The 24,513-nt window shown below is 33.1% G+C and overlaps 4 protein-coding genes across 4 annotated transcripts; 2 read left to right on the top strand and 2 right to left on the bottom strand.

Moving 5' to 3' along the window:
- Positions 1 to 4,259: 4,259 nt before the first annotated feature.
- Positions 4,260 to 5,953, top strand: LOC123893167. The gene is made up of 2 exons (XM_045943094.1): positions 4,260 to 4,605; positions 5,514 to 5,953. Exons 1-2 carry the CDS (start codon positions 4,560 to 4,562, stop codon positions 5,951 to 5,953), a joined length of 486 nt encoding a protein of 161 aa, XP_045799050.1. The 5' UTR covers positions 4,260 to 4,559.
- Positions 5,954 to 7,507: 1,554 nt separating this feature from the next.
- On the bottom strand, positions 7,508 to 8,134 carry LOC123893160 (putative F-box protein At3g16210). The gene has a single exon (XM_045943086.1). It carries the CDS (start codon positions 8,132 to 8,134, stop codon positions 7,508 to 7,510), a length of 627 nt encoding a protein of 208 aa, XP_045799042.1.
- Positions 8,135 to 9,689: 1,555 nt separating this feature from the next.
- On the top strand, positions 9,690 to 12,512 carry LOC123923223 (abscisic acid receptor PYL8). The gene is made up of 3 exons (XM_045975911.1): positions 9,690 to 10,043; positions 11,338 to 11,553; positions 11,839 to 12,512. The coding sequence occupies exons 1-3, from the start codon at positions 9,912 to 9,914 to the stop codon at positions 12,055 to 12,057; spliced, it is 567 nt and encodes a 188-aa protein (XP_045831867.1). The 5' UTR covers positions 9,690 to 9,911; the 3' UTR covers positions 12,058 to 12,512.
- A 2,005-nt stretch (positions 12,513 to 14,517) lies between these two features.
- On the bottom strand, positions 14,518 to 23,922 carry LOC123923212 (ATP-dependent zinc metalloprotease FTSH 11, chloroplastic/mitochondrial). Its single transcript, XM_045975900.1, has 17 exons — positions 23,190 to 23,922; positions 22,260 to 22,413; positions 21,014 to 21,106; positions 20,791 to 20,876; positions 20,563 to 20,686; positions 19,789 to 19,908; positions 19,340 to 19,390; positions 19,073 to 19,134; positions 17,823 to 17,880; positions 17,585 to 17,710; positions 17,428 to 17,508; positions 17,063 to 17,192; positions 16,812 to 16,960; positions 15,999 to 16,280; positions 15,696 to 15,785; positions 15,545 to 15,598; positions 14,518 to 15,018 (listed from the first exon to the last, which is right to left on the bottom strand). The coding sequence occupies exons 1-17, from the start codon at positions 23,747 to 23,749 to the stop codon at positions 14,863 to 14,865; spliced, it is 2,376 nt and encodes a 791-aa protein (XP_045831856.1). The 5' UTR covers positions 23,750 to 23,922; the 3' UTR covers positions 14,518 to 14,862.
- Positions 23,923 to 24,513: the final 591 nt, after the last annotated feature.

The raw sequence follows: 24,513 nt of genomic DNA, 5'->3' as shown, positions 1-24,513 counted from the left end.
TAGATACGAATATAGATTACTTTTCTTAGTAAGTTTTATTTTTAGGTTCATTATAAACCAAATGTATCTGAACTATAATATTTTCTAGATACATTAGTTTTACAATGTATCTGAAAAGTAAAATTTTTCTTATAATAGAGACATATTCCTTCGTTATTTTTTAAATGTTGTTTGACTATAAATTTAACTTATTTAATTGTCGTTTTGGTGTTTTAAGATATGATTCGTCAATTATATTTTTATCAATTACTCTGATTTTTTTAATAAAAGTAATGAGTCACATCTCCATAACACTGGTTAAGGATAAATTATCCATTGAAAACAACACTTTTTATGTGTTACAAATGTTCATTACATAAATTTCAATATAACTTTACTATATTGAGTATCCTTAATTAACTAGTCCCCCGAAACACTAGTTAGCATTTTTAAAAACTAATTAATATTATATATTTAGAAAACTAAAGTTTGTTACGAGAGAAAGATAACATAACATGTTAAATTTATTGGAAAAAAAAAGTGTGTGGAAAAAAAATTTAAAAAATTATTTATAGATTAAAATAAGAGTATAATAAAAAGAAAATGTGCAAAAATACACTTCATTTTTTTGGTAAGGATGCTAAAGAAAAAAGAAAAAAAAACAATTAAAAAAAAAACTATTCATGAAGGACAAAAATACACTTCGTTATAATTTGCTGTACTATTTCAAAACAACGTTTAAAAAGAAATAGAGGGAACATATTTTTTGGAAAATCTAACTAATCCATCAAAAGTAATAAAATAGTCTTAGAATTAACTGTAGTAAACTTTTTTTAAATGTAAAATTTATTACCGTTGAATTTTTAATTAGTGCTCCGGAATTACTATTTAGCATGATCCATATTTTTTTTTATAGAATATACTGTATTTATATTTATTTATTATATGGGATTTTTTTTGGGTACATGAAAAGGGTTTATATGAGTTTTTTTTTTGTCAAATAGCCTAGTGGCTAGAGTCTTACACATTTAAATTTGGAGAAATGTAGAGTTCGGGATTCCATCTCTGATAGCTACCATTTGAGCTATACTTATGGGACGAGTTTATATGGGATTTTATTTAAAACTAAAGTAAAATATTAAATTTGGTACTCCATTTGGTCCTATGTATAAAAAAAGTTTATTTTTTAGATTCATCATGAAGTTGATGCATCTAAACTACAATGTTGTCCAAAAACATCAACTTTATAATGAATCTAAAAAATAATTGTTTTATTATATATAGAATATGATGAGGAAGGATCATTTAATGAAAAGATTTTTATTAAATCCGTATTATAATCACTACCCTCTCTGAATATATTACATCTTTGAAAAATTTATGAATATTAAAAAAGTTAATTATTGTATTAAATTTGTTGATATTTGATATTGTTTTAACAATTTTATTTTTTAATAGAAAGAATGAGTTAATGTTTTTATTAAAGCATTTGTTATAGATTGTAGAAAAATATACACTATAATTTAGAATATGTTGGTAAAGAAAAATTTAAAAGAAGTCTTATAAAAAGGAAGAAAAAGAATTCAAGGGGATCTTATATTTAGGGACAGAAATAGTAATACTTTTGTTTTTAATATAAAACTTGTTCGATAAATTACATGAATAAAAAAAGTTATTTGAGCAATATAGGGGGCGAAGTCGCGAAGAACAACAAAAAAAAATTTATGGCAAGAGTAAAATTAAAAGATAAAAAATGAATTGGTCTAAGTGGTAGATTTTGGATTCCTTAAATAAATTGTCAGACTCATGAAGAAAATTCAATTGAAGAAAAAATTCACCTTATGTATCTTAAATACAGGTGGTATAACATGATAACCTAAAAAATTGAAAGAAAAAATGCTACACTAAAATTTAATATTTTTTATATAAAAGTATAGATGTATAAATATTAAAGTGAGAAGGATTAGGAGAAAAAGTGGCTACAAATTTCACTTAAAGTAAGAATGATTAAAATAACTAATCTCTAATTTGTCTGATTAAAATAATTCAATATTTTATCAAAAAAATAAAATAATTCAATATCCAAGAATACTTAGATTAGATTGCACGATTATCTCCTTTAACCAATATCTCGAGTTCAAACTTAAATTTAAGCATGTAGCAACATTTCTTTTTTATAATAGCATGTAGCAACTTTAAAAAATTTAAGAAGAATTTACGGTTCATTTGAATTTAAATTTTATAAAGTTCAAGAAATTAGTCTTCACACAACTGCGTAATAAGGCTATATACAATTTTAAAATAAAAAAAGAATCCAATGTGAAGCACGCGCGATCACAACAACTTTTTACGTTCAACAAAACTAATTATCAATTTTATCATATTGCATATTGAACCAACCTTGTTGCTATCACACTCACACACACATAAAACTTGAATTTTAAAATATGGGAAAGAAGACTCACGTTTGCTAATACCTAATAGAGTTGTGATGTTTATATTTCTAGACTAATATATTGTAACAAAATGAAACAATTTCAGATATATATATTCTGGAGCATAAATGCTTTTATTATGAGTTTTGGAAAAATCATCTTTTGGATACTGCCAGTTTTTGAAATCTTAAAATTCCAAATCATCTTTATTGGGGAGGGATAAGTTGGGTTGCACATAACCTCTTGATGTTGGTTCTTTAATTGGCTGAAAATGCTGTTAGTTGTGTTGACTGTATGTTCAACGAACCTCTTCATGTTTTTCATGTGTTTTGGTGCCTACTATTCAAACTTAGACTCAGTCTCACAATATTAGCTTTCTGATATAAGAATGATTGCCATAAAATAAGTATTCAAACAAGTGTGAATTGGATCTGAATCGGATGCGGTCAGTACCTGGGACCAATGTTTTAAGAACCGGACCGGACCGGCTGGTTCAACCGGGAACCGAACACAGCAGCGGTCCGGATGAGTGCTAAGAACCGGTAGTCTGTGGAACCGGAAAAAAAACCGTTTTGAACCGTTCGGAACCGTCCAAACCGTTGAACCGGGGGCGGTTTTAAAAAACCGGCCGGTTCGGAATCTACTTTAAAAAATAAATAAAAAATCATTTTTTCCCCTGTTTATTATTTCTTTTCGGCATAATAGATTCCTAAGAGAAAAGGATAAAAAAATGATAAAAGAAAAATATACCAGATCTTGAAAGAAAAACATATTACATACTTTCATCCACAAATAACACAAGCTGACATGGTTTTTGTTCTTGAAAAAGATGATTATGTTTTGATTCATATTTCATGAGAGGATAACTCAACAATGGAACTAGAGGAAATAGAAGAAGGATTGGGAGAAGAAGAAAAGATAGAAAAAAAAAGAAAACAAGGAAAGAAAAAAGAAAAAAGAAAGAAAACAAGGAATGGAGGATGGAAAAGGTGGGTGGCGGCCGACTATGCTGCTACTTACTTTTTCATTTTATTAATTTTAGGGTTTGTTAGTACTTAGTAGTAGTAGTTTGTCTAGTTATATAAGTGGGCTTGGGCTTAAAAGTATTGATGTTTGATAAAAATAAAAGCTTAGAATATATCACACTAATAAGCCTAAATAATAACATTACTAATTTAGTAAAATAAAAAAATTACTAATTAGTTCATTTCCATATTATTATTATAGAATAATTATATGAACGGTTCATTGGAAACGGTCCAATAACGATTGAACCGGTTAGACCGGTTGACCCTTGAACCGGAGGTCACAACGGTTCGATCTCCGGTCCGGTTTTTAAAACATTGCCTGGGACTGCTTGCATTTCGTACAATCACATTTGATTAAGATCAAACGGTTTAGATTTAGATTAGAATTTTATGTTTTAAAAAATTAAAGCTACATTTAAATCTGAGCTGTCTAATTTTAATCAAACGACTATGATGCATTGATCAATGTAGTAAAAATGGCTGCCATTTTCGAAACAAAGACCGGTTGAGCAATTCTTCCATGGTCCAACTATTGGTCAATGGTCATGTGATTTGGCCACACTCACATATTTAAAAAGGAGTAGAAAGAGAAATGAAATAAATAATGTATATTTTTAATATAGTTAAATGATAAGTTATTCATTATAAGTGTGATCAAATAATGCGTCTAAATGGTAGTGACCACCTAAATATTTTTGGAACTGGTTGGTGGTGTAACTGAAAATCAAAATACACCGGTAGATGAGTTTTTTTTTTTTTTTTGTAAAGGCCAAAATATATTATTATAAATAAAAAAGGCACAAGGGTCGATAAGTACAATCAAATTCACAAAACAGAAGCAAGACAAGCTTAACCCAATACAAACCCTCCTTTGAACCAAAACAAAAGCAAAACTTCCATGCTTGTAACCAAAGCATGAATGAGGAGGAGCAAAAGAAAACCTAAGAAAGCAAACTGAACCCTGTTTATTCTAAGACTATCCTTCCCTAAAGCAGCACGTAGAATACAAGGATTAGCACCCAGAGAAGTGGTAAAATAACATCCTAGGATCTCGATCCATGCAACAAATTATAATCATTATCATTATGCTATACATGTAATCCACTTACATGCGCCTATGATGTGGATGCAACATAGTCTATCTGCTGGCTTTGGCTTATTAGGTAATTACAAAATTAAGTTTTGTTTCATTTCATAATTCTAAAACTATATGTCCTTTTTTAAATTTTTAAACTTTCTTATATTCACAGATTCCATATTTTTCTCTATGGTTAAAACTACTTTTTTTTCATCATTTTTTTTAGTCAAGTAGCTTAGTGGATTTTTCCGCCACAAAATTTAGTGGCGTGTGTTTTAGTGGCAGACCTGTTCTGCCACTAAATTATCAGTTAGTGGGGGGAATAATGCACATAGTGAGGGTGTTTCAAAAAAAAAATGCACATAGTGAGGGAATAATTCCGCCAAAAAAAATGATTTTTCTTGTAGTGTGGGATGTTAATGGTCGAACCTCAGTCCATACATATATAATGTAATGTCTCTGTCATCTAAGCTCACAAGACTCTCATCATCTTCTTCTCTCTTCATTTTTAACTCATTGAACAACAAAAAAGTTACATGACGCAAATTTTGGACAAAATTGATTAGCTAACCACTTAAATGTGCAACTTTATCTTAAATGGTGGATATTTTTTAACATTTTCTTAAATAAAAATAGAAGTTGGGTTTCAATTATTTGGATATGAGAAATCATCTTCTACCTCTTCTTTACCAAACTTCTTCATCCTCTTTTTCACCATTTTTGTTATTGATTCAAAGTTATTTTCTCCTTCGTCATTTAGTGAATGGAGAAGAAGATGATAGAAAAAGGATGATGAAGAAAGTTCGATTTACAGGGTCTATGATGAACCTTTTTTTATAAAAGTAATAATTACTTATAAATATATCAGTTTTTAGTTTAATCATTAATTATAAAAATACAATATATGTTTATTTTACACTTTTTTTAATAGTTACAATATGTATTTACTTATGGTTATAAAAATATATATATAATTTATTGATTTTTTTCCAGCTTCACAATGTGATTGGACTCGTATTTGGACCCATTCAAATTCTTTTACACTCTACTCTCGAGCCGGTAAGCAAATTGATGTTGAGATCGCTGCTGTTGAGGAGAATTTGGGAGGAGGCAGTAGAAGAGGCAACATCGGCATCATTGAACTAGTAGAGGAAGGCAGCCGCCTCATAGAGGTGGCAGAGGGCTGCGACGGTGAAGGGGAAGAGGTTGTCGTCCTCGAGATGGCGAAGGGAGTTGGAGGGGAGGTGGCTAAGGGTGGGGAAGAGGGAGACAAAGGGGAGGTGCAGGGTGGGGGAAAAGGGAGACGGAGGGGAGGGGAGGTGCCGGAGGGTGCGGAAGAGGGAGAAAGAAGGGAGTTGGTAAAGGGTAGGGAAGGGAATGGGAGGTGGATGAGGGTGGGAAAGAGGGAGACAGAGGGGAGGTGCAGATGGTGAGGAAGAGGGAGATAGAGGGGAGGTGGCAGAGGGTGGGGAAGAGGGAGACTGAGGGAAGCTGGTAAAGAGTAGGGAATGGTAGGGAGACGGAGGAGATGTGGCAGAGGGTGGAGAAGAGCGCGACAAAGGGGGAAGTGGGCGGGATGACAAAAGTTGTAGGATGTAAAATTTGGGTGGGGCATGTCCCACATCATTCTCCTGTTGTCATGTATAATTTTTTTTCTTATTAGTGAAACTATGTTTCACTTAAAAAAACAAAAGTTTCATGTTTTTGACTTTTACCTTGAAAGTCCAAGATACTAACTATATCTCATAATCATTTCACAAAATGTAATTTTTCTTGTTAAAGAGATATTGTTGGATGTTTGAAAGAAGTGAAAAAGTGTAACAAACATGTGTTGTCTTTTATTGAAGTATCTCTTCATTTTAATTTGATAATAAAATGTGAGATTTTTAATGTAACCAATGGTTGGTTACATTAAAAATCAAAATAAATACTAGAAGTCAACTTCATGACATGCTACTGTGATTGTTTCACTCAATTTTCAAGTATACCCAAACATCTCAGTTTAGAAAGTGCCCATTGCAATTGATTAGCTAAACATATAAAAGCTTCACTTATAGAATATTGTTGTTTGACTTTAAATACTTGCTCGAAATGCTTTGTGCATTTTAAACTCTACCTTTTGGTCTGGTTATGCTTTGATTTCAAGTAGAATGCAATGTGTTCTGGATTAGGCCTAGAAGCCCAACAACTGAGGAATTGCTGACTAGGCCGTCGAGCAAGGCCCAATAAGGGATAGCCCGCAAAAGTCTGTGACGAGCTAAGGTCACAATACTCTTGCGTATTGTAACGGCCGTGCACCAGAATGATGAGCATTTACTGCTCATCATGGTTCTCCAGCCGTTTTCCGGCAGCCACTTGATGGTCATTAACGCCATCGAGGGCCTTGGCCCAATGCTGGGGAACTATATATAAGACCTTCACTACATTTCACAAGGTACGCATATTTCGGCTCTAATACCAATCTCATTCATCAACCCGGTACATAAATCAAACCAAGCGAGTTTATTGTCTTTTATTCTGGTCAATATATTCCCCTTCTTCCCTGCTCCAATCAGATACTCATGACAAGGTAAGGGTCCAACGATGAAGAGCTTAGTCCATGATTCTTTTACACCGAGTTCACCCAAAATGTATATGTGAAATGTAGCTTTCTCTTCATAATTTAATATAAAAGCAATAGATCCATTTAATATCGTCAGTAGTCTCTTCCTGGTCGAATGAAAATCAAAAGGACCGCCTACATAAAAGGGTATGGGTGTTATAATGAAAGATTCTTTGCTGAAGTCAAATGATACCAAATATGCTTGTGTTCCACTTTTATCCCACCAATGAGATACTCCATCCATGTACACTTCTTCACCGCATCTATAATGAGGCACATCGCTAGTAATTTTCCTCCAAGAATTACTATTTAGACTATATATCTCCCAAAAGCAGGCAACCTATAGACTATTATAGCGGTGAGCTTTTGGAGGATAATGTGTACATCAAATCATCTTATAGTCATTTTTAACATGATCATAACCAAATTGATAATGATGGGCCCAAACATCCGAAAGATGATTAGATTTATGCAAATAAATGACCTTGAATTCCTTTGTTGTCGGGTTCCACAATATAAGTTTTGTATGGTCATTGATGTCGGGAATCTCAGGATATTCGAGACAAAGAGTGCCATTAATACTAATTGGACGCAATATTTCAAAACTAAAGTCACCCACTCGAGATGGTGGGACATTATCTTTAGAAATGTCATGTATACTATGTTTTATTTTCACACCTCTTACTGAAGGGTGAAGTGGAACCTTTGGCCAATCTAACTTAACTTTATTCTCAAATCTCTCACCGGAAAGAGAGTATAAATCATATTTAACTTTTTTTGTCGAATGCAGGAGGATAGATGTATCATCATAAAAAGAATGATCCTTGGATAATAAATAATTGCGGTACACAGTCATGAAATAAGAGTCAATAATCAGGTGGGACCATGACTTGCATACGCATTCAAAATGCTTTAAAGATTTAATAGGAAGTTTGTAGAGAATAGAGTTAACAAGATCATCGGGTATATGATTACTAACCTTAGCATTTGACGTAGTCGGCGATATCTCCATCTCCAAGAACGAGTTTGGATTGAATGAGCGAGGAATGTATATAGGTTTAAGGGAGAAAACAGCACTGTCAGTTGCAAAGAAATAGTTGAAAGAGTATGTAGGTTTTATGAGACAGTTCAGAGAGCGGCGCTACAAAGTTTTCTTTATCAGTAATGCTATATATATGCTGATGTGTATTGTTATTATTGGTGGGTCAAAGAGTGAGCTCTCTTCTATACGGATATCATGGGCAGATTAGTTTGAAGGCCCGAAATTTTATATATATATATATATATATATAAACCTAATCAGGTAATTAAAATTTGAAGACCAAAATTAGAGTATCATATTTGTTAAAAAAAACCTTAGACTATCAATATAACTAAAAAGCTATAGGTAATGTTTTCTTATTTATTTCTTTAACCAATTAGATATCACACCAAAAATATAGAAACAGTATGCTGATGATGATGGATGACGTAGAAAATGATAATTTTATGATTGATTCATATCCTACTTAAAAAAAATGATTTTCATATGATCATATCCAATACAACTTAATGTAAACCATAAAAACCAAATTGAAAAGTGGAAAATTGAGTAATTGGTTAGTGTTTTCTTTTTTTTTTACAATAATTGGTTAGTGTTGTTATGAGTCAGAGTAAATAAAAAATGTTTAATATAGTTTTTTTATATCATGAATTTGTTTCACATAATTGGCCACTCTTTTAAGGGATTCGAACTTCAAACCTATATATATAATGCAATATTTCTGTTAATTGAGCTAAACTTACGAAACTGTATTTAAGTCTTAATATTTTTGTCAATTGAGTTAATTGTATATTTAATGCATCTAGTCTATATTGTGGATCAGATACATTAAATATACAATAAATTTAAAAAGTGCATTTTTGCTTATAAAGTGTTACGGAGAGAGTACAATAAAAGTTAGGAAAAATAAACTATAGTCTCGTAAACTATAATTCACTTTATAGATTCATTCAATTAATAATGTATTTGGTTCATAATTGAATATTCTTAAAATATAAAATTATGCTTAATGCTTATATATAAAATTGAAGGAGTAAATTTGTCATCGTCAGTCCCGTGAGTTTAACTCAGTTGGCAAGATATCGTATTATATATGCAGAAGATCGGAGTTCGAATCTCAGTCATTCTATTTATCCATCTTAAAAGTGAAATTTCTAGCAACTAAACTATTTGACAAAAGAAAAAAAAATTGTCATTGTCAAATAGGACTTTATGTTAATGGATTGAATGAGATTTGTTCTCATATATAGTGCAGATAAAATAAAATTTAAAAATGACACATGATGAAATTAACAAAAACCACTAAGAATATTCTCCTCTCTCAAACAAATGAGCAGCTAATGGTAATGGCGGGTGAGGAAAGCAAGAGAAACACAAAAAGACAAGCAAACTGTTAGTTTATATATTTTTGTATAATAATACATACCACTATGCATAATTAATTAATGGACCCCATTTTCAAATAAATAGACTATTTTAACAAAGATATTTTACATTTAATAATCAAAATAATAACAACTGAACTTACCAAACATAACAACAAAGTGATGATAGATAATAACAAATATCCATAATTAAATTAATTCGTTTACTTTTTTTAGGATAATAACAAATAGTTTCTTAGCTAAGTAAGTAGTTTCCACGATCCATTGTGGTGAGGTGACTCTGAATATTCAATCAAACACACTAGCATAGCATCTTGTTCTGAAATCTGAATAATAGAAAAGTTTCATTTGGAAGAGTAAAAATGAATGGAATTGGAAATGGAAGATTTAGTAACATAGAGATGGAGTATATAAGAAGACATCACCGGCACCAGCCTGGACATAATCAGTGTGCTTCTGCTCTTGTTAAGCATATTAGAGCACCGGTTCCTCAGGTTACCCTTCTTTTTCTTTTTTTAAATTTTTTATTTTATTTTATTTTTAATTATTATTTTTATATGGTTTTGTTGAATTGAATTTGTTGAGTTGAATCTGTCTGTGAGTGGGTGTGAAGATTTTATGTTTTGGATGTATGGTTGTGATTGTATTGGATATTCAGTTATGGTTGTTGGAATCTGTTTTTTTCTTTCCTTAAATAGTATCTTTTTTTAAAAAATAAAATAAATAGTTATAGTTATGGTGTTTTAATGTTGGGATTGCTGGTTGTAACCAAAAAAACTGCTGGGATTGGTGGTTTGATTTGGAGGGAAGGTTGTGGTTATGTATATCTTAGAAACGGTTAGCTGATTTTTGGTAAAGAGAAATGAAACACATATACATCGGACACAACACTGGCACGGGATATTGGTAATAATTTGAGGATATGAAAGTGATTGAAATTAAACGTAACTACTTATGTCAGTGTTGTGTATGTGTTTTAAACTGACATGTGTCGGATACTGGACATATCTTTGGTTTGATATGAAGAATTGGTGCTACTTGGGTAAAGAGTGTGAAAATGTTTTGATACTGTTTTTGGTCTATTTTATGGTTGACTTGCTTGGCTGTACAATGTGATTTGATATGCTTCTAATTTTTAGGGTTTGGTAACAATTGTTTGTGTTATAAGAAGAGCTTAAGTTGAAGATTATCTATTTGTTGACAAATAATGAAAACTATGGTAGTAGTGTGATCGGTGATCCTTGTGAAGCATAGCTTAATCACGGATTTAGCTCCATTTAAGTGAGCAATTTCCTTTAGAAGGTAAAGCAAGTAATTTCAATCGTTGATGAGAATATTAATGGTTGGGATTATTTGTTTTATTACTGTCGAAAGAGAATCGCTCGCTTTAGCGAAGTCAAATCATAATCCTGGTCAATTCGGACCAATTGCTATTCTTATTTTATTTTAGCATCTTTTCGCGTGTGTAAAAATCTTAATGTAGAACTTTTGTTTTTGATTGAGTGTGGGATTCTTCTTTTATATTCTGCAATTTTAGCACAACAAATGTTCAACCAGCTTGGTTTGGTTGACCCAGAAGTGTGTTGTAAAAGTTTAATCATTACATTTTATGTGGAAAAAATGACCAAGTACAGAGCGAACCCAAATTCCGTTTGATTTTCTCTTCGTCTCCTACTGAATAAAGACTTTGGTGTGCTACCTAACAATGTTTTTGTACGCTTATGCATTTCTAGCAGCTATTCGCTCTATGTGATGTTTATTTATGACGCTTACATTTGGTTTATCTAGGTATGGTCTTTGGTAAGAAGGTTCGATCAGCCGCAAAAGTACAAACCATTTGTAAGCAGATGTGTTGTAAGGGGAAACCTTGAGATTGGAAGTCTAAGAGAAGTTGATGTTAAGTCAGGTCTTCCTGCTACCACAAGTACAGAAAGATTAGAGCTCCTTGATGACAATGAGCATGTTCTCAGCATCAGGATTATTGGTGGCGATCATAGACTTACGGTATGAATAAATCTTTGCAACAAATGACCAGAATCTTGTGTTCTTCTAAGCTAATGTGTGTCTGAATTGATTCTTTTGAAAAAAAGTATGCCTATATGAAATGATAATAATATTTGATGTTCAATATTTTACATTTTTCTTTTGTGATGGTTTTTTCTCCATATAAATATGCAGGAATAATCAGGTTATTTTTCTGTAACTATCGTTTAATATATATTTGGTATATTTCCTTCACACACAACAAAGTTCGAGCTTTTAATCTAAATGATCTATTTCATCTTTCAGAACTACTCATCTGTGATGTCTCTCCACCCAGAAATTATTGACGGAAGGCCAGGTACACTAGTAATTGAATCTTTTGTGGTCGATATACCTGAAGGGAACACTAAGGACGATACATGCTACTTCGTTGAAGCTGTTATCAAGTGCAATCTCAAATCACTTGCCGATGTCTCAGAAGGACTTGCTTTGCAAGACCGCACAGAACCAATTGATCGGGTATAGGACTTTTAATACGAAGTTGCTTCCAAGGACATATAGCTGCCACGGATGAAGCTTCAGCGGTTTTCCTCTCGGAGGCTTAGGAGACGGACTGGCAATTTGTACTGAGTGATATGATTCCATTTTCTCTATTGATTATCCTTTGTTATATATGACTCTCTTTTCTGTAGTAAAAGAACAACAGTATTTGAGATGTGATTGGATTCATCCAGTGCAGTAACAAGTGATGATAGATCAGATGCTTCTTGAAGATGTCTTAAGGTTTTTTGTTTTCTTGGCATGTTATTTGTTGTATATGTATATAGGTGGTGGTTAAACATGGTTTGTAGATTTGTTTTGATTGGTCCATTGAAGTTTCTATTTGTGGTAGCTGAGGTTAATTCTTGCAAGAGTTTTATAGCTACTTTGAGTTTTTGTGTTTCCTTTGTACATAATTTAGTTCCTTTTTTTTCTTCATAGTTTTCATGGGATCAGAGTCTAATAGTAAGGTGAGTCCTACAAAAACTTTAGATGGATCTGGATTCACTGCAGACAATAATTTCGGTAGCCATTGCAATCAACCGATCTAAGTTTCTGTGTAGAGATTAGATCGCTCACATCATGACTTCAACAAATTAGGAACTCAAAATCTAAACTGTGGAAGATAGGTGATAGAAAAGGGACTACATTGTGGATGTTGAAGATTTGCACACTATGGTTTGCATATATTACAATTTTGTTAATTGTGTCAAGGGGATTAGGGGACTTTGGTTCCAGGTTCCTTCTTTCTGGCCTATTGTCAGAGCAAGTAATTTACTATTGTTTTATTCACCAAGGAAACATCAATGTGTTTCATTCATAATAAAAGAGTTTATACATGTAGGAACATCATGGAAAACGCAAGAACCGGCATGAGACGTGATTATCTGTATTAACGAGTGAACAACTACAATCGCTTCTCTCTTAGCAAACTTAACATGAGAGTTTATAAAAATAAAATTGTAATTAGAAATAATAATACACCCTGCTTCAAAGACAATTCTCTTTGAAACACCAATGAATTGTGTTCTTCAAATATTGCAGGGGCAAAAAAGGTGAACATGGAGATGACTAGTTTATACTAGTACTTTTCGAAGAATGTTTTTAGAAACATTAGGTCCTCTTTGATTTAATTATCTTGATTTATGGAAACAATTTATTTGGGTAAATCTCTTGGTATACCTCTAACTAGAAAAACACCAAAGAAGATGGATCGTCGTTATTTGATCGAGCAGGTTCAAAATAAGGCAATAAGCTAGCTTCAGGAAGTGTTGCCCTTGCTAGCTCGGTTATTCAAGCTATTCCTATGATGACCATGGCCATTCCAAAATCATATTTGCATGCAATTCAAAGAAGCACTCCTTTATTTGGGGGTGATATTCATGAGGTTAGGATGTTCCATGTAGTGAACTTGATGAATGTGGCTCAGCCTAAAAAATGTGGTGGCCTTGAAGGGGAAATATGAATTATAGGTAATAGAGTGAGTATTGTGAGCAAAACCTTCAGACTCAAGTCATTGGAGAACTTTGGTTAAATTATGGCCAAAATTCACAGAAGCGTGAATTCTGGATTATAGGTAATGGAGTGAGTATTGTGGTCTGATCTAGCAATTGGATTGTGCCTAATATTAGAATTGCAGATTTCGAAGTTAGTATTCCAAGCGATCTAAACAATGCTCAAGTTGATAATCTTGTGGATTGTAACAGTGATTGGAATCTTCATGTTCTAAGTCATAGGTTGCCTGCTAACTTTCTGTAGAAAGTAATGTCATAGGTTGCCTACACAGACTAGTCATTTGAACCTTGCTGATGTTTCTGGAGTTTGTTCTTTAATTATTATTTTTTCTTTACTGGGCGCAAGACTTCTTTGCTACCATATTGAATCATGCGTTTTGCAAAAATAATATGGACAATATTCTATATTCGTGACGAATACCTTAAACGCTTATTTTTAATTCATTCATTCATATATAAACCCCTTGTAACTCCATTCGTTCATCGATCAATGAAGTTGATTCACTCATGAGGTCTCTCATCACTGCAATTTATTGATGAGATCCATCCACATTAGTCTTGACATTTTCGAAGATTGTAATATTAAGAACTTTTATTGAAATTGGCAAACAATTTAAAATTTCCATTTTCCTAAAGTCTTCCCCTTTTTTAATGAGAATTTCCCAACATCCCGGTCCTTTAATTAGGGTGAACAATAAATACAAGGTTGAAAAAAGTTTTGTGGAAATTAATATGTAGAACTACAAAATTTAACCAAGATTATTCATTCAACCATTGGTAACCGGGAGCAGGGTTCAAGAAATTTGGATTGAGAAACAATGATGCTTCAAACTCAGACAGTTGCATCTTATTTCTTTCAACACTTACATTGACAGTGTAACCTTGCTAACAGACACTTGGGTCACAATCTCATAACAAATAAAAAATTCTTACAAAAATGAAGAATGCATAGGCTACTAAACAGAATTGTTCATGTCCAATAAATATCTGTCTACAAATTACACGGTTCTCTCCAAAAAAAAAATATATTGCCCTTGGCAAGGGCTGTAGTATTCTAATAGTTGACCTTTGTCATCTTTAGCAGGACTAAATGCTACACGTTGATATTCAAAGGTGTATAACTTACTTCCTATGATCATCTTATGACAAGAATAGCATGAGCTAAGGAGGGAAACTGCATAATAGATTAAAAAATTTACCTGTAGGACTTCAAGATATACTGTACAGAGTTTCCCCTATAATTAGTACAACAATAGACACAAAGTAGAGAGAAAGATTACACCAGTACAAGATCTCCTTCTGCTTCTTCTTGTTCCTGTTGTTCTGGCAGTCTTCCTTCCCGATATGGGAGAAGTATTCGCCTGATTTCTTCTGCACTTAGTGTCTCACACTCTAATAATGCATTTGCCAGCACATGTAATGCCTTCTCATGCTAAAAAAATGTAAAAGATGACTAGTTATATTTTTTACATGCCGAACAGTATAGATATCAAACATTGCATAATTCAAGGTTGCCAGCTTTTTCCAATGAATTTATACACTTCAAAAAGTTCCTTTTGATTCTAATTTTCTAATATCAATGATCCTCACGACTCACATAATGTTGCCTTGCTATTTAAATGGGTCGCGTTCCAAACCTTTTTTGTGGCTCAAAATCAATAGGATCCATTGGACACCAGTTCATTTTGATTAAAACCCAAACACACTTTCACCACAAAAATGTGTTAATGTCTACTAGTTGCTTGACTCACTGGACTTACTAGTGGGTTAAATAACTTGTGTTACAAGACTTCTCAAAACTAATCATTACCGTGCGCGCATACCAAAGTACCATTGACTTAAAAATAAAACTCCTTATCATCCAAACATTTTGTAATTTCTTCTCTTTATCTCAATGAAAGTAAGAGGTTTCCCGTTTTATATAAAAAAACCTATTTAGACAATAATATTCAACAAACCTTCTTCAGAAGAGCTTTCACACGATCATATGCATCTCTAAGGAGTTTAACAACCTGCAAAACAGGAAAAGCTCAGCTCCAACCATGAATTCTACTATCCAAAAATGATTTCGATATCAAAATGTTAAAAAATATGATTTATAATACTTACCTCTGCATCAATGCGTGATTGCATTTCAGAGCTTGGTCTATCCTTTAAATGAATTGGTCCGATTGTATCACTCATCCCACAACTTGATACCTTGTGAGAGGTTAAAATACAACAAACACAAGCAATGAATTTCAGCAGAAACTAAGATATGCCTGGAATTTAAGTTACTACTTTTCAATATTCCAAGTAACAATTGAACATCAACAAAAGGAATACGCAAAAACAAAATTTTGAATAATTTTTGTAAAGAACTAACAAATGCAACAACAGCACTATCAACAAAACAGGGGAGCGAAACAATACCATGTATTGGGCAAGCTCGGTAGCAGATTGAAGATCACTACTTGCTCCAGTAGTGACATTATCCCTACCAAAGATAAGCTCTTCTGCAACTCTTCCTCCCATACAAACATCAAGACGTGCTAACAACTGCTTCCTACTTATTGATGTCTCATCGTTTGAGGGAAGCTGGGTGACCATTCCTAAAGCAGATCCACGTGGCATGATAGTTGCCTTATGAATTGGATGTGCACCATCAGTGTTAAGCGCAACAATTGCATGGCCGCTCTCATGATAAGCAGTAAGCTGAAAATTTTACAACCATTAATTAATAACATAATGAGCCTACATCAATGGATGAATATTATATTAAAATGGACTAAAAAGATGCCCAAAAAACCAATTTACCTATCATATCAACCTAACATCTAACAACTGATTTAGCATCTAACTATTGTTAGGTGGTCATCCGATTTTCTATTTCATTATTACAAAAGACTGATATTTTCTCAGTCTATTTCATTACATAGTATATGGAATGGTCAAGTTACCGAAAAATTTCGTCCATTTATTTTTAGTAATTTAATGTTAAGCCTGCTGCAATCATAAGATATATGAATACTATTATGATTAAAGCTATTATATTTAGAATTTTAGATATATGTGAACAAAACAAACTACAGTGAAGACTGTAGAGTTTTAAGATAATGCAGCACAGAATATTCATGTTCAAAAGTCTTGAAAAGATAACAAGATTAGAAAGTACACCAATAAAATAAGCCACAGTTCTTAAGTACCAAACTGAATTTCCTGACATACACAAATTCCTGCGCATACCTTTTTTGACTCTTCCGATACAAACATTGTTTTTCGCTCTGTACCCATAATTATTCTGTCTTTTGCAAACTCCAACTGGGAGGCTGTTAATTTCTCTGCACCTTCAACCGCAGCTTTAATGGCAGCAATGTTCACCAAGTTTGCAAGATCTAGTTCATGTAAATATATAATTACAGAGAACAACATTCAGATGAAGATTCATACATTGATAGAAATTATGTCATGTCAAATATATTTGAATGTTAACTCACCTGCCCCGTTGAATCCCGGGGTACCACGAGCTATTTGTTTAATATCAACATTATCAGCTATAGGTTTATCTTGCAGGTAGAGTTCCAATATTTCTTGCCGACCACGTACATCTGGATTTGTTACAACAATCTGGAATTCAGAATTTGTTAGTCATCTTATCTTCTACTATATTTTATACACATTAAATGGGTACAACAACCTGGATTGAAAGAGAAACTGGAAACTACTTTTGCCCTATGTTTTTTTTTTTTATTTTCCTGTTGTTTAGTTTGTTAATTCTTGAGATACGCAATATTTCTACTGCTCTTCTCTCTCTCTCTTCATAAATTCGTTTATAGGGGAAACAACGACTATAAGAACTTACATGTCGATCAAATCTACCAGGCCTCGTTAAAGCTGGATCAAGAATATCAGGCAAGTTTGTTGCAGCTATTAATATTATTCCCTGCAGCATAAAAAATGATAAATAAATTTGGAAAAGAAGAGACGAACAAATTGCAACCCAAACTGTTCAAAGATACCTCATTCTGCTCAAACCCATCCATTTCAACAAGTAGTTGGTGCAATGTCTTCTTGGTGTGGCCCTCCCACTGTTTCCTGGTTGATCCAACAGCATCGATTTCATCAATGAAAATAATGCAAGGAGCCTACACATAAAGGAGAAAACACGTTCTACAATCAGAAACATATACAAGTCCTGTGTTAGAGTAAACCATTATAGGAAACGTTTTGTGAGATCATCCACAAAAAGCAACAAACCTTCTTTTTGGCTGCTTGAAATAAGGATCTTACACGTCGAGCACCAACTCCAACAAACCTGAGTATGAAAAGAAATATGAATCCAATCATCCATAACAGCCAACATTTTAAACTTTCCTTAATGCAATGAAAGTGGCTACAGTATACAAGCACAAGATACCCATCCACTGACTTAAAAGTTTCAACTGCCAGAAGACAGAGATTAAAGTTCGAAATTTTGTTTCGTGAAAACATTTTAGCATCTAATTTGCCAACGAAGAATGCCACACATCTAAAAGAAATAAGAAATTCTGGAACGTTTATAACTCATCACAATGTTACATGTATTGTAATGTTCAAATTGTCTTGGACTTATTTCCTTGCGGTGCAACAGACCCGCTACAATGAGGGTTTCAAGAACCTAAAAGTACCCTTAAGATAGAGACAACTTTTAGTGGCACTTTTGGGTTTTTTGCACACTAAAAACCCTAGCATTCCCTTTCTACAAGTAGAACAAAAACGGGAACCTCTTCCGAGCAGCCACTTTCGACTTAACTACCATCGACCCTGCCGCTGCATCTTATTCTCCAAACAGCACACTTTCTGTGTGATTCAATATACTTATCTGCCTTGTTTTAATTACTTTTCCGGTTTTGTGCAAATAGAACAGAGAAGGCCACAGGTGTGTTTTTTTTTTTGTCCCCTCTTTTTCATGCTAAAAGAGCAGAGTAGGCTTCATTTATTCAGCGATGGCAAATTCATCCCAGTCTTGATGATGATAATGATCTTTGATTACTATTGACTAAAACTTATGTTTGAGTTTTAATATTTAGTTACTTCAAGTAGTAAGACTTAAACTTGTTTGTTTTCTCGACTTTTGTTGGTATTTATCTGTGTTTTGCTGACATGAGGACTTGTCACTTTTAAATTTATTGCTAATTATGAATATTTCATGAATTTGTAATTATTTGGTTAATTTTATAGTAACTATTTATTGCTAATTATGCAATTTCATGAATTTGTAATTACTATGTGTTTATAATATTAATCATGTAATTTGTCCAAAACAAATTTAAATAGAGGCCATCCTGCCCTATGCTATCCTGGTATCGCAGTTTTCGGGTTGGACACATTGCGCCGTTATGCGGGATTGACAACTTAGTTGTTAACAACAGCAGATTTTTATGCACCTTTTTTAATAACAAAATGTACCCCCATTCTGGCATAACATGTGCCAACTTATCAACATAGTCTGGCAAAAGAAGACTTACATCTCCTCAAACTCTGACCCTGCACGATAGAAAAATGGAACACCAGCTTCTCCAGCAATAGCCTTCAAGGTGCCACATAAAGCAAACAATCAGATCATAATAGAAATGAATTTCAATGGATTAGTTTATAATGAACATTGCAATAAAGACTTTAGAATTATGCAAAGAGTGTAAAAAAAATATCAATGTCACATATAAGAACAAGAGTCCAGATTTAAGCCCTTCAAAGAACTTCCCAAAAATGTCCGACTATAGAATTTAACTGACCTTGGCTAGCAGAGTTTTTCCAGTTCCAGGTGCCCCTGTCAGAAGAATCCCCTGAAAAGAGGACCATCTTAGCCTGACTTCATAAACAATATATTACAACTATATTGCACCAACAACAAGCATGGTTATTTTATTTATATACATATAAAGGCAGCATGACATTTTATTTCAATAAAAGCAAGTTCATCAGCATGGCATGAAATAAAAATAATAAGAAAAATACATAATATCATGATTGATGACCAGAGTTTAACATGTTTGTTAGTGTGCACAGCACAATGTGCATAAAGAGATGTACTAACTACTAAATACGTTATCAGTTCCTAAACAGTGATGGGAATAAGGACTTCGTTACTAACAATTGAGAACCCATACATGTAGAGTAGAAAGATATATTAACAAAAGCAATAAGTAAATTAAAAACAAAATGACCAATAACTTGTGTAGACCTTTGGCAACTTTCCTCCAAGGCGTGTAAATTTAGCTGGATTTTTTAGGTACTCCACAACTTCCTCAAGCTCTTGCTTTGCATCATCACAGCCTTTCACATCCTTAAAAGTTTTTACATTCTGCAAGGTGAGACAAAGAAAGATAAAGATTAAAGTATATAACGCATGGCAGAATTTCTGGTTTTCCGATGTATCGTATATGTAAGACCTTACATATGACAAATAAGGAAATAATAACTCATTTGATAGTATTAAGGGCTCGTTTGGCCCAGCTTTTTTTAGAGCTTATGCAACTTTTATATATTATTATAAGTTTGTCGAGGTAGTTTATGATAAAATAACTTATAAAATTACAATTTTCACTAGTGCGAACTTATAAAATAGCATAAAACCTAATTTATATTGCATAAGCTGTTTGCATAAGCTCTAAAAAAAGCTGGGCCAAACGGACCCTAAGATATACTTCAAGACTAACGGGGGTGGTCATATTTCCCAGCTTTATTGTTGGCTGGTCAATGAAATATTTAGTAATGGCATGATTAGCGGGGACTATCTTGTTTGGATAATAAAATAATTGTTAACGTATTACATCTATCATGACATGCTATTGTTCATTAACCCATTGCATTTACAATCTTCTCATCCAAGATACTCACTGACAGCCCAAATTTCTTGCTAATACACACCTAAACTATTCAATCATGTATTTTTGAAAAGAAAGAACAATCTATGTGCCATATTGAAATAGAAATAAAAGCATATCACAGGGTTAACCTTTTCGGGCATCACTTCCTTGTTTTGCTCCTTTGGGGTATAGGAAGAACTTGAACCAACACCTGAAGAACCAATCCCACCCAAGCCTCCGACATATTTTTGAAGTGTAAAAGTACCCACTAACCTGACAGACATATAGTAGGAATATTAGTATACAAAAAATCAAAGGGTGGATGTTATACACCAGAATGAGAAAAGGAGCAAGATAGGGAAACTAGAGGCTCATACCAGATCAGTCCAATAGCTACAGTACACACAATAGTTGTGAAAAGCTCATTTGCAAAACGTGATTTGTTTGATACTTTCTGATCAACCTAAAAAATGAAGCAGCATCTTGAGTTTCCAAGAACAATCAAACAATAGAATCTGGGATGCAAATTGAACAAATTATTTATGTAGTTAGGCTAACCACTCAAAGCACAAAAAGAAAGTCTTCTGATAATTTTTTTACCATAACCACATGCAACGGCTGCTTCTCAGATATTCCAGGGTTAAGAAAAGTCTCATCTGTGTTACCCGACGCCCGTTGTTTCAAGTCTTGCAACTGAAAATATATGTTTGCCATAAGTTTCCAAAGCATAATACAAGTAAATTATGAACTGAAATTGTCAAATGAAGATGTACTATGATGAGAAAAAGTTCATGTTATCAAAAGGCAAACTTGCAAGAATCACTGGACAAGAACTATCTTCTAAGCTCATCATCATAAACTCTATCAAGTATTTTAAGATAAGAACACAAATCAAATATTTCAGATCCAGAAGCATATATTGGAGAAACACTACCTACTAATTTGTAGAAGGGAAAAGCTAACATGTGCCCTTAAGGCCCTTGTTAGTATACTATAGATAGTAATTTGGTATTGAAAATTGTGCATTTTATCATTTTAGAAGTTAAAAATTGTTTTGTTCAAGACAATTACTATTTGAAGTATTCTTAATATGTTCCCTTCGGGCACATATCAGCATGATCCTTTGTAGAAGTATGAAAATAATAATTATCCAAAAAATTTAGTAGAAAGAAAACCAGCAAATCTTTTTTCTCATTAGGTTTGTCAATGACATTGATCAAACAATGTCAATATTTTTTGTACTTCTGTCAAGAAAGAATCAATCCTCAAAAAGTCCAATTTAATGCTTTCTCCTTCTATAGTTTTTCTCAGTCACCCTCTATCTCTAACTATAAGGTATCCTGCATTCTGTCCACCATGCCTACTCCGTATTCTATTCATCATCTTTCTACATTGCTTAACCACCTTGGGTGAGATTCAATCATCTTCTCAACAGATGCTATGCTACCCCCCTACTTTCTCTCAAATGCATTCACTTCTTATCGTAGCGTATGTCTACACATTCACATTGCATCCTCATTTTATTAACATTGAGCTTATGCTCTCATTGGATTTTAGCTGTGGTTGCGTGAGAAAATTTTCCCGTGAACTTAAGAAATATTTTCTATCACAATTATGAATTAACACTTGTCAACTTCAGCCATTTTTCTATCTCATTCTCACAACTTATTACAATAGAACTAGGTAAATGACCTATAAAAGTAGATACATATACATAATATGCCTTAGTTGCACTCCACCTCCACTAATGAACAATGAAGCACTGTAAAGTCGGGAATAAAGACTAAAAATTGATTCAAAATACGAAAGAACAAGAATACGAAAGATTCAATTTCAAAGTGATTACCAAGCTAGGAAGGCCAGAAGGTTTTCCAGATTCCTCATCAGGAAGATATTCTGCGATAGCATTAGTGATCACTAGAGCTCTAAGATATTCTGCAACTCCTCTACTGTCCACAGCTCGGTCCCTTTCTTCAAATCTCTTTATCACAGACTCGGGACTATAATAAATAAATGAAAAAAGCATAAAATACTGGGTTTTGATCCAGCTCAAGAACTAGCTTTAGAAACTCAGCAGAAAATAATTGTTATTTCTATTGGAATTTTAATGTTTTTCTAAGATGGGTAACACATGGATAACTATCATTCATGTAGAATAGTTTATTAGGTGTATTGTGTCTATGGATATGAATCATTCAATGAAGAAATTTTTTTATTTTGTAGCTAATTTATGTTCCTCTTCTCTTTCTTAGTCTTAGACTCTTACGGTTAGAACCCTAATTTTCATAGCAACAATAAAAATCTTCCTAAACAATAAGAACATATATAATAACATAAATGAAAATTGAATAAAAACAAAAAATCTAAAGAAGAATTAAGCAGTACTATAGTAAACCTAAGGTAATTTTCCCTAATGTCAAGTTCCAATTTTCCCAAGTAAATTGTTAAATGTCCTACAATCTTTATTTTTTGGGTTTAACCCTCCGATTCCTAGGACCCAAGTGATCTGGAATTCAGCCAGGAGGCAAGTAAAACCTCTTCAACAATTGTTTCTGCCATGACCCAAACTCAGATTCTCCCGAACAGCTAAAGCTCATTAACACTTGAGCCCAAATACTTGGTTTACATGTCCTACAATCTTCAACAACACTAAAATCCAATTTTCCAAATGCAATACAAAAAGTAAAATTTTCTTCTACCGTATTCATTCATTCATATAGAAGAAAAATTAGCAAGAATTTGAAATTTCCAGTTGAAAAATTCCACACAAACAAACCTATGTTTATTGAGCTCAACAAAAAGCGCACTCTGCTTAACAGCATCGTCCCGATTAGCATCAGCTTCCGAAATCAACTTAGCCAACCGTTTCTCCTGGCGCCAAAACGGCCACCAATCAAACAATTCCGAAAATGCCCTCTCAATACTTTTCTTCGCTCTCACCCAAAGTCCAATCAAGAACACCACAATCGGTAACCTACCATCATTCTCAACCAATTTCGAATCCTTCTTTTCACTCTCTCCATCAACAACAACACCTTCAAATCTCGATTCATTCAAATTCGAATCCAAAACCGTAACAACCGTATCGTTTTCTAAAGAATTTATAGATTCCACGTCAGCAGAATCGGTAATAGGTTCGGATAGGTTGTTAGGGTTAGGTTCGGAGTGAGGGACTGTTGTATTGTCGGGATGGAATGTACAGAGGAGGGGAGTGAAGGGGACGCGAGGGTGGAGGCGCGTGGGAGTGAAGTGATTGTGAGGTTTGAGAATGGAGTGGTTTGGAATGAGGAATGGGAGGAGAGGTTTGGAGAGAAGGGAGGTTTGGAGTGTTGCCATGGTTTTTGTTTTTCCTTTCCCTCGTTGAGGGTAGGAATAGGAAGAGTGATGTGAGGCGGAAGAAGAAGAAGAAGAAGCACGTAAACCTTATCCAACAATGAAATTGGCGCCGGCTTCAGATTTTTGTGTCTACCCGTAGATTTGATTTTGAGATTGAGGTTTTATAACTACACGCATGGATTGACTTATGTTTTAATTTAAAAAAAAAAATAAAAATTTAATTATGTTAATTTATAAATTTCAACTTAGCTTATTATAAAAAAAATTATTAATAAAAATTGTATAAGTTATTATAAATTACTTTTACAAATTTATAAAAAAAAAAAAAAAAAAAAAAAAAAAAAAAAAAAAAACTGATTTGCAGAAATTATTTTGTAGTATAAGCTTAAAATAGTTAGTTCAATGGTGATTGCTGCTGAATTTGGTAGGGAGAACCACAGTTTAATCTCTTTAACTGTGATTGAAAGGAGGCTGAAACCACTTGATCTCATAAAATGACCTCCAAACCAGCTTAAACTGATGGTGAAAGTAAAAAAAAAAAATATGAGTTTGATAATTGATATGCTAAAAATCAAGGGTCACCGCTCCTAAAAGCAATGGTTAAAGAAATAAAAATAGAAACAAAAACAAAAGTTCTAAGTAAAAAAAAAATCTTTTTAAAATGTCAAGGCATTGAATGCACTACTTTTAAAATTACACTACTATTTGTATTAAGTTGTTTAAAATACTAAATAACTTTTTGACCATCAAATATCGTATAAAAA

The sequence above is a fragment of the Trifolium pratense genome, linkage group LG1, assembly GCF_020283565.1.
Source record: "Trifolium pratense cultivar HEN17-A07 linkage group LG1, ARS_RC_1.1, whole genome shotgun sequence".
Classification (NCBI taxonomy): domain Eukaryota; kingdom Viridiplantae; phylum Streptophyta; class Magnoliopsida; order Fabales; family Fabaceae; genus Trifolium; species Trifolium pratense.
This window is presented reverse-complemented; position numbering and strand designations above follow the sequence as displayed.

Coding starts and splice junctions, on each gene's coding strand:
- LOC123893167 (XM_045943094.1), top strand. CDS start 4,560: ATGATGTGGATGCAACATAGTCTATCTGCTGGCTTTGGCTTATTAG. Junction 4,606..5,513: donor TGCTGGCTTTGGCTTATTAG/GTAATTACAAAA, acceptor ATTTTTTTCCAG/CTTCACAATGTGATTGGACT.
- LOC123923212 (XM_045975900.1), bottom strand. CDS start 23,749: ATGGCAACACTCCAAACCTCCCTTCTCTCCAAACCTCTCCTCCCATTC. Junction 20,877..21,013: donor AGCCGTTGCATGTGGTTATG/GTAAAAAAATTA, acceptor TTCATTTTTTAG/GTTGATCAGAAAGTATCAAA. Junction 17,509..17,584: donor ATGGGTTTGAGCAGAATGAG/GTATCTTTGAAC, acceptor TTTATGCTGCAG/GGAATAATATTAATAGCTGC.
- LOC123893160 (XM_045943086.1), bottom strand. CDS start 8,134: ATGGAGATATCGCCGACTACGTCAAATGCTAAGGTTAGTAATCATATA.
- LOC123923223 (XM_045975911.1), top strand. CDS start 9,912: ATGAATGGAATTGGAAATGGAAGATTTAGTAACATAGAGATGGAGTAT. Junction 10,044..11,337: donor TTAGAGCACCGGTTCCTCAG/GTTACCCTTCTT, acceptor TGGTTTATCTAG/GTATGGTCTTTGGTAAGAAG. Junction 11,554..11,838: donor GTGGCGATCATAGACTTACG/GTATGAATAAAT, acceptor TTCATCTTTCAG/AACTACTCATCTGTGATGTC.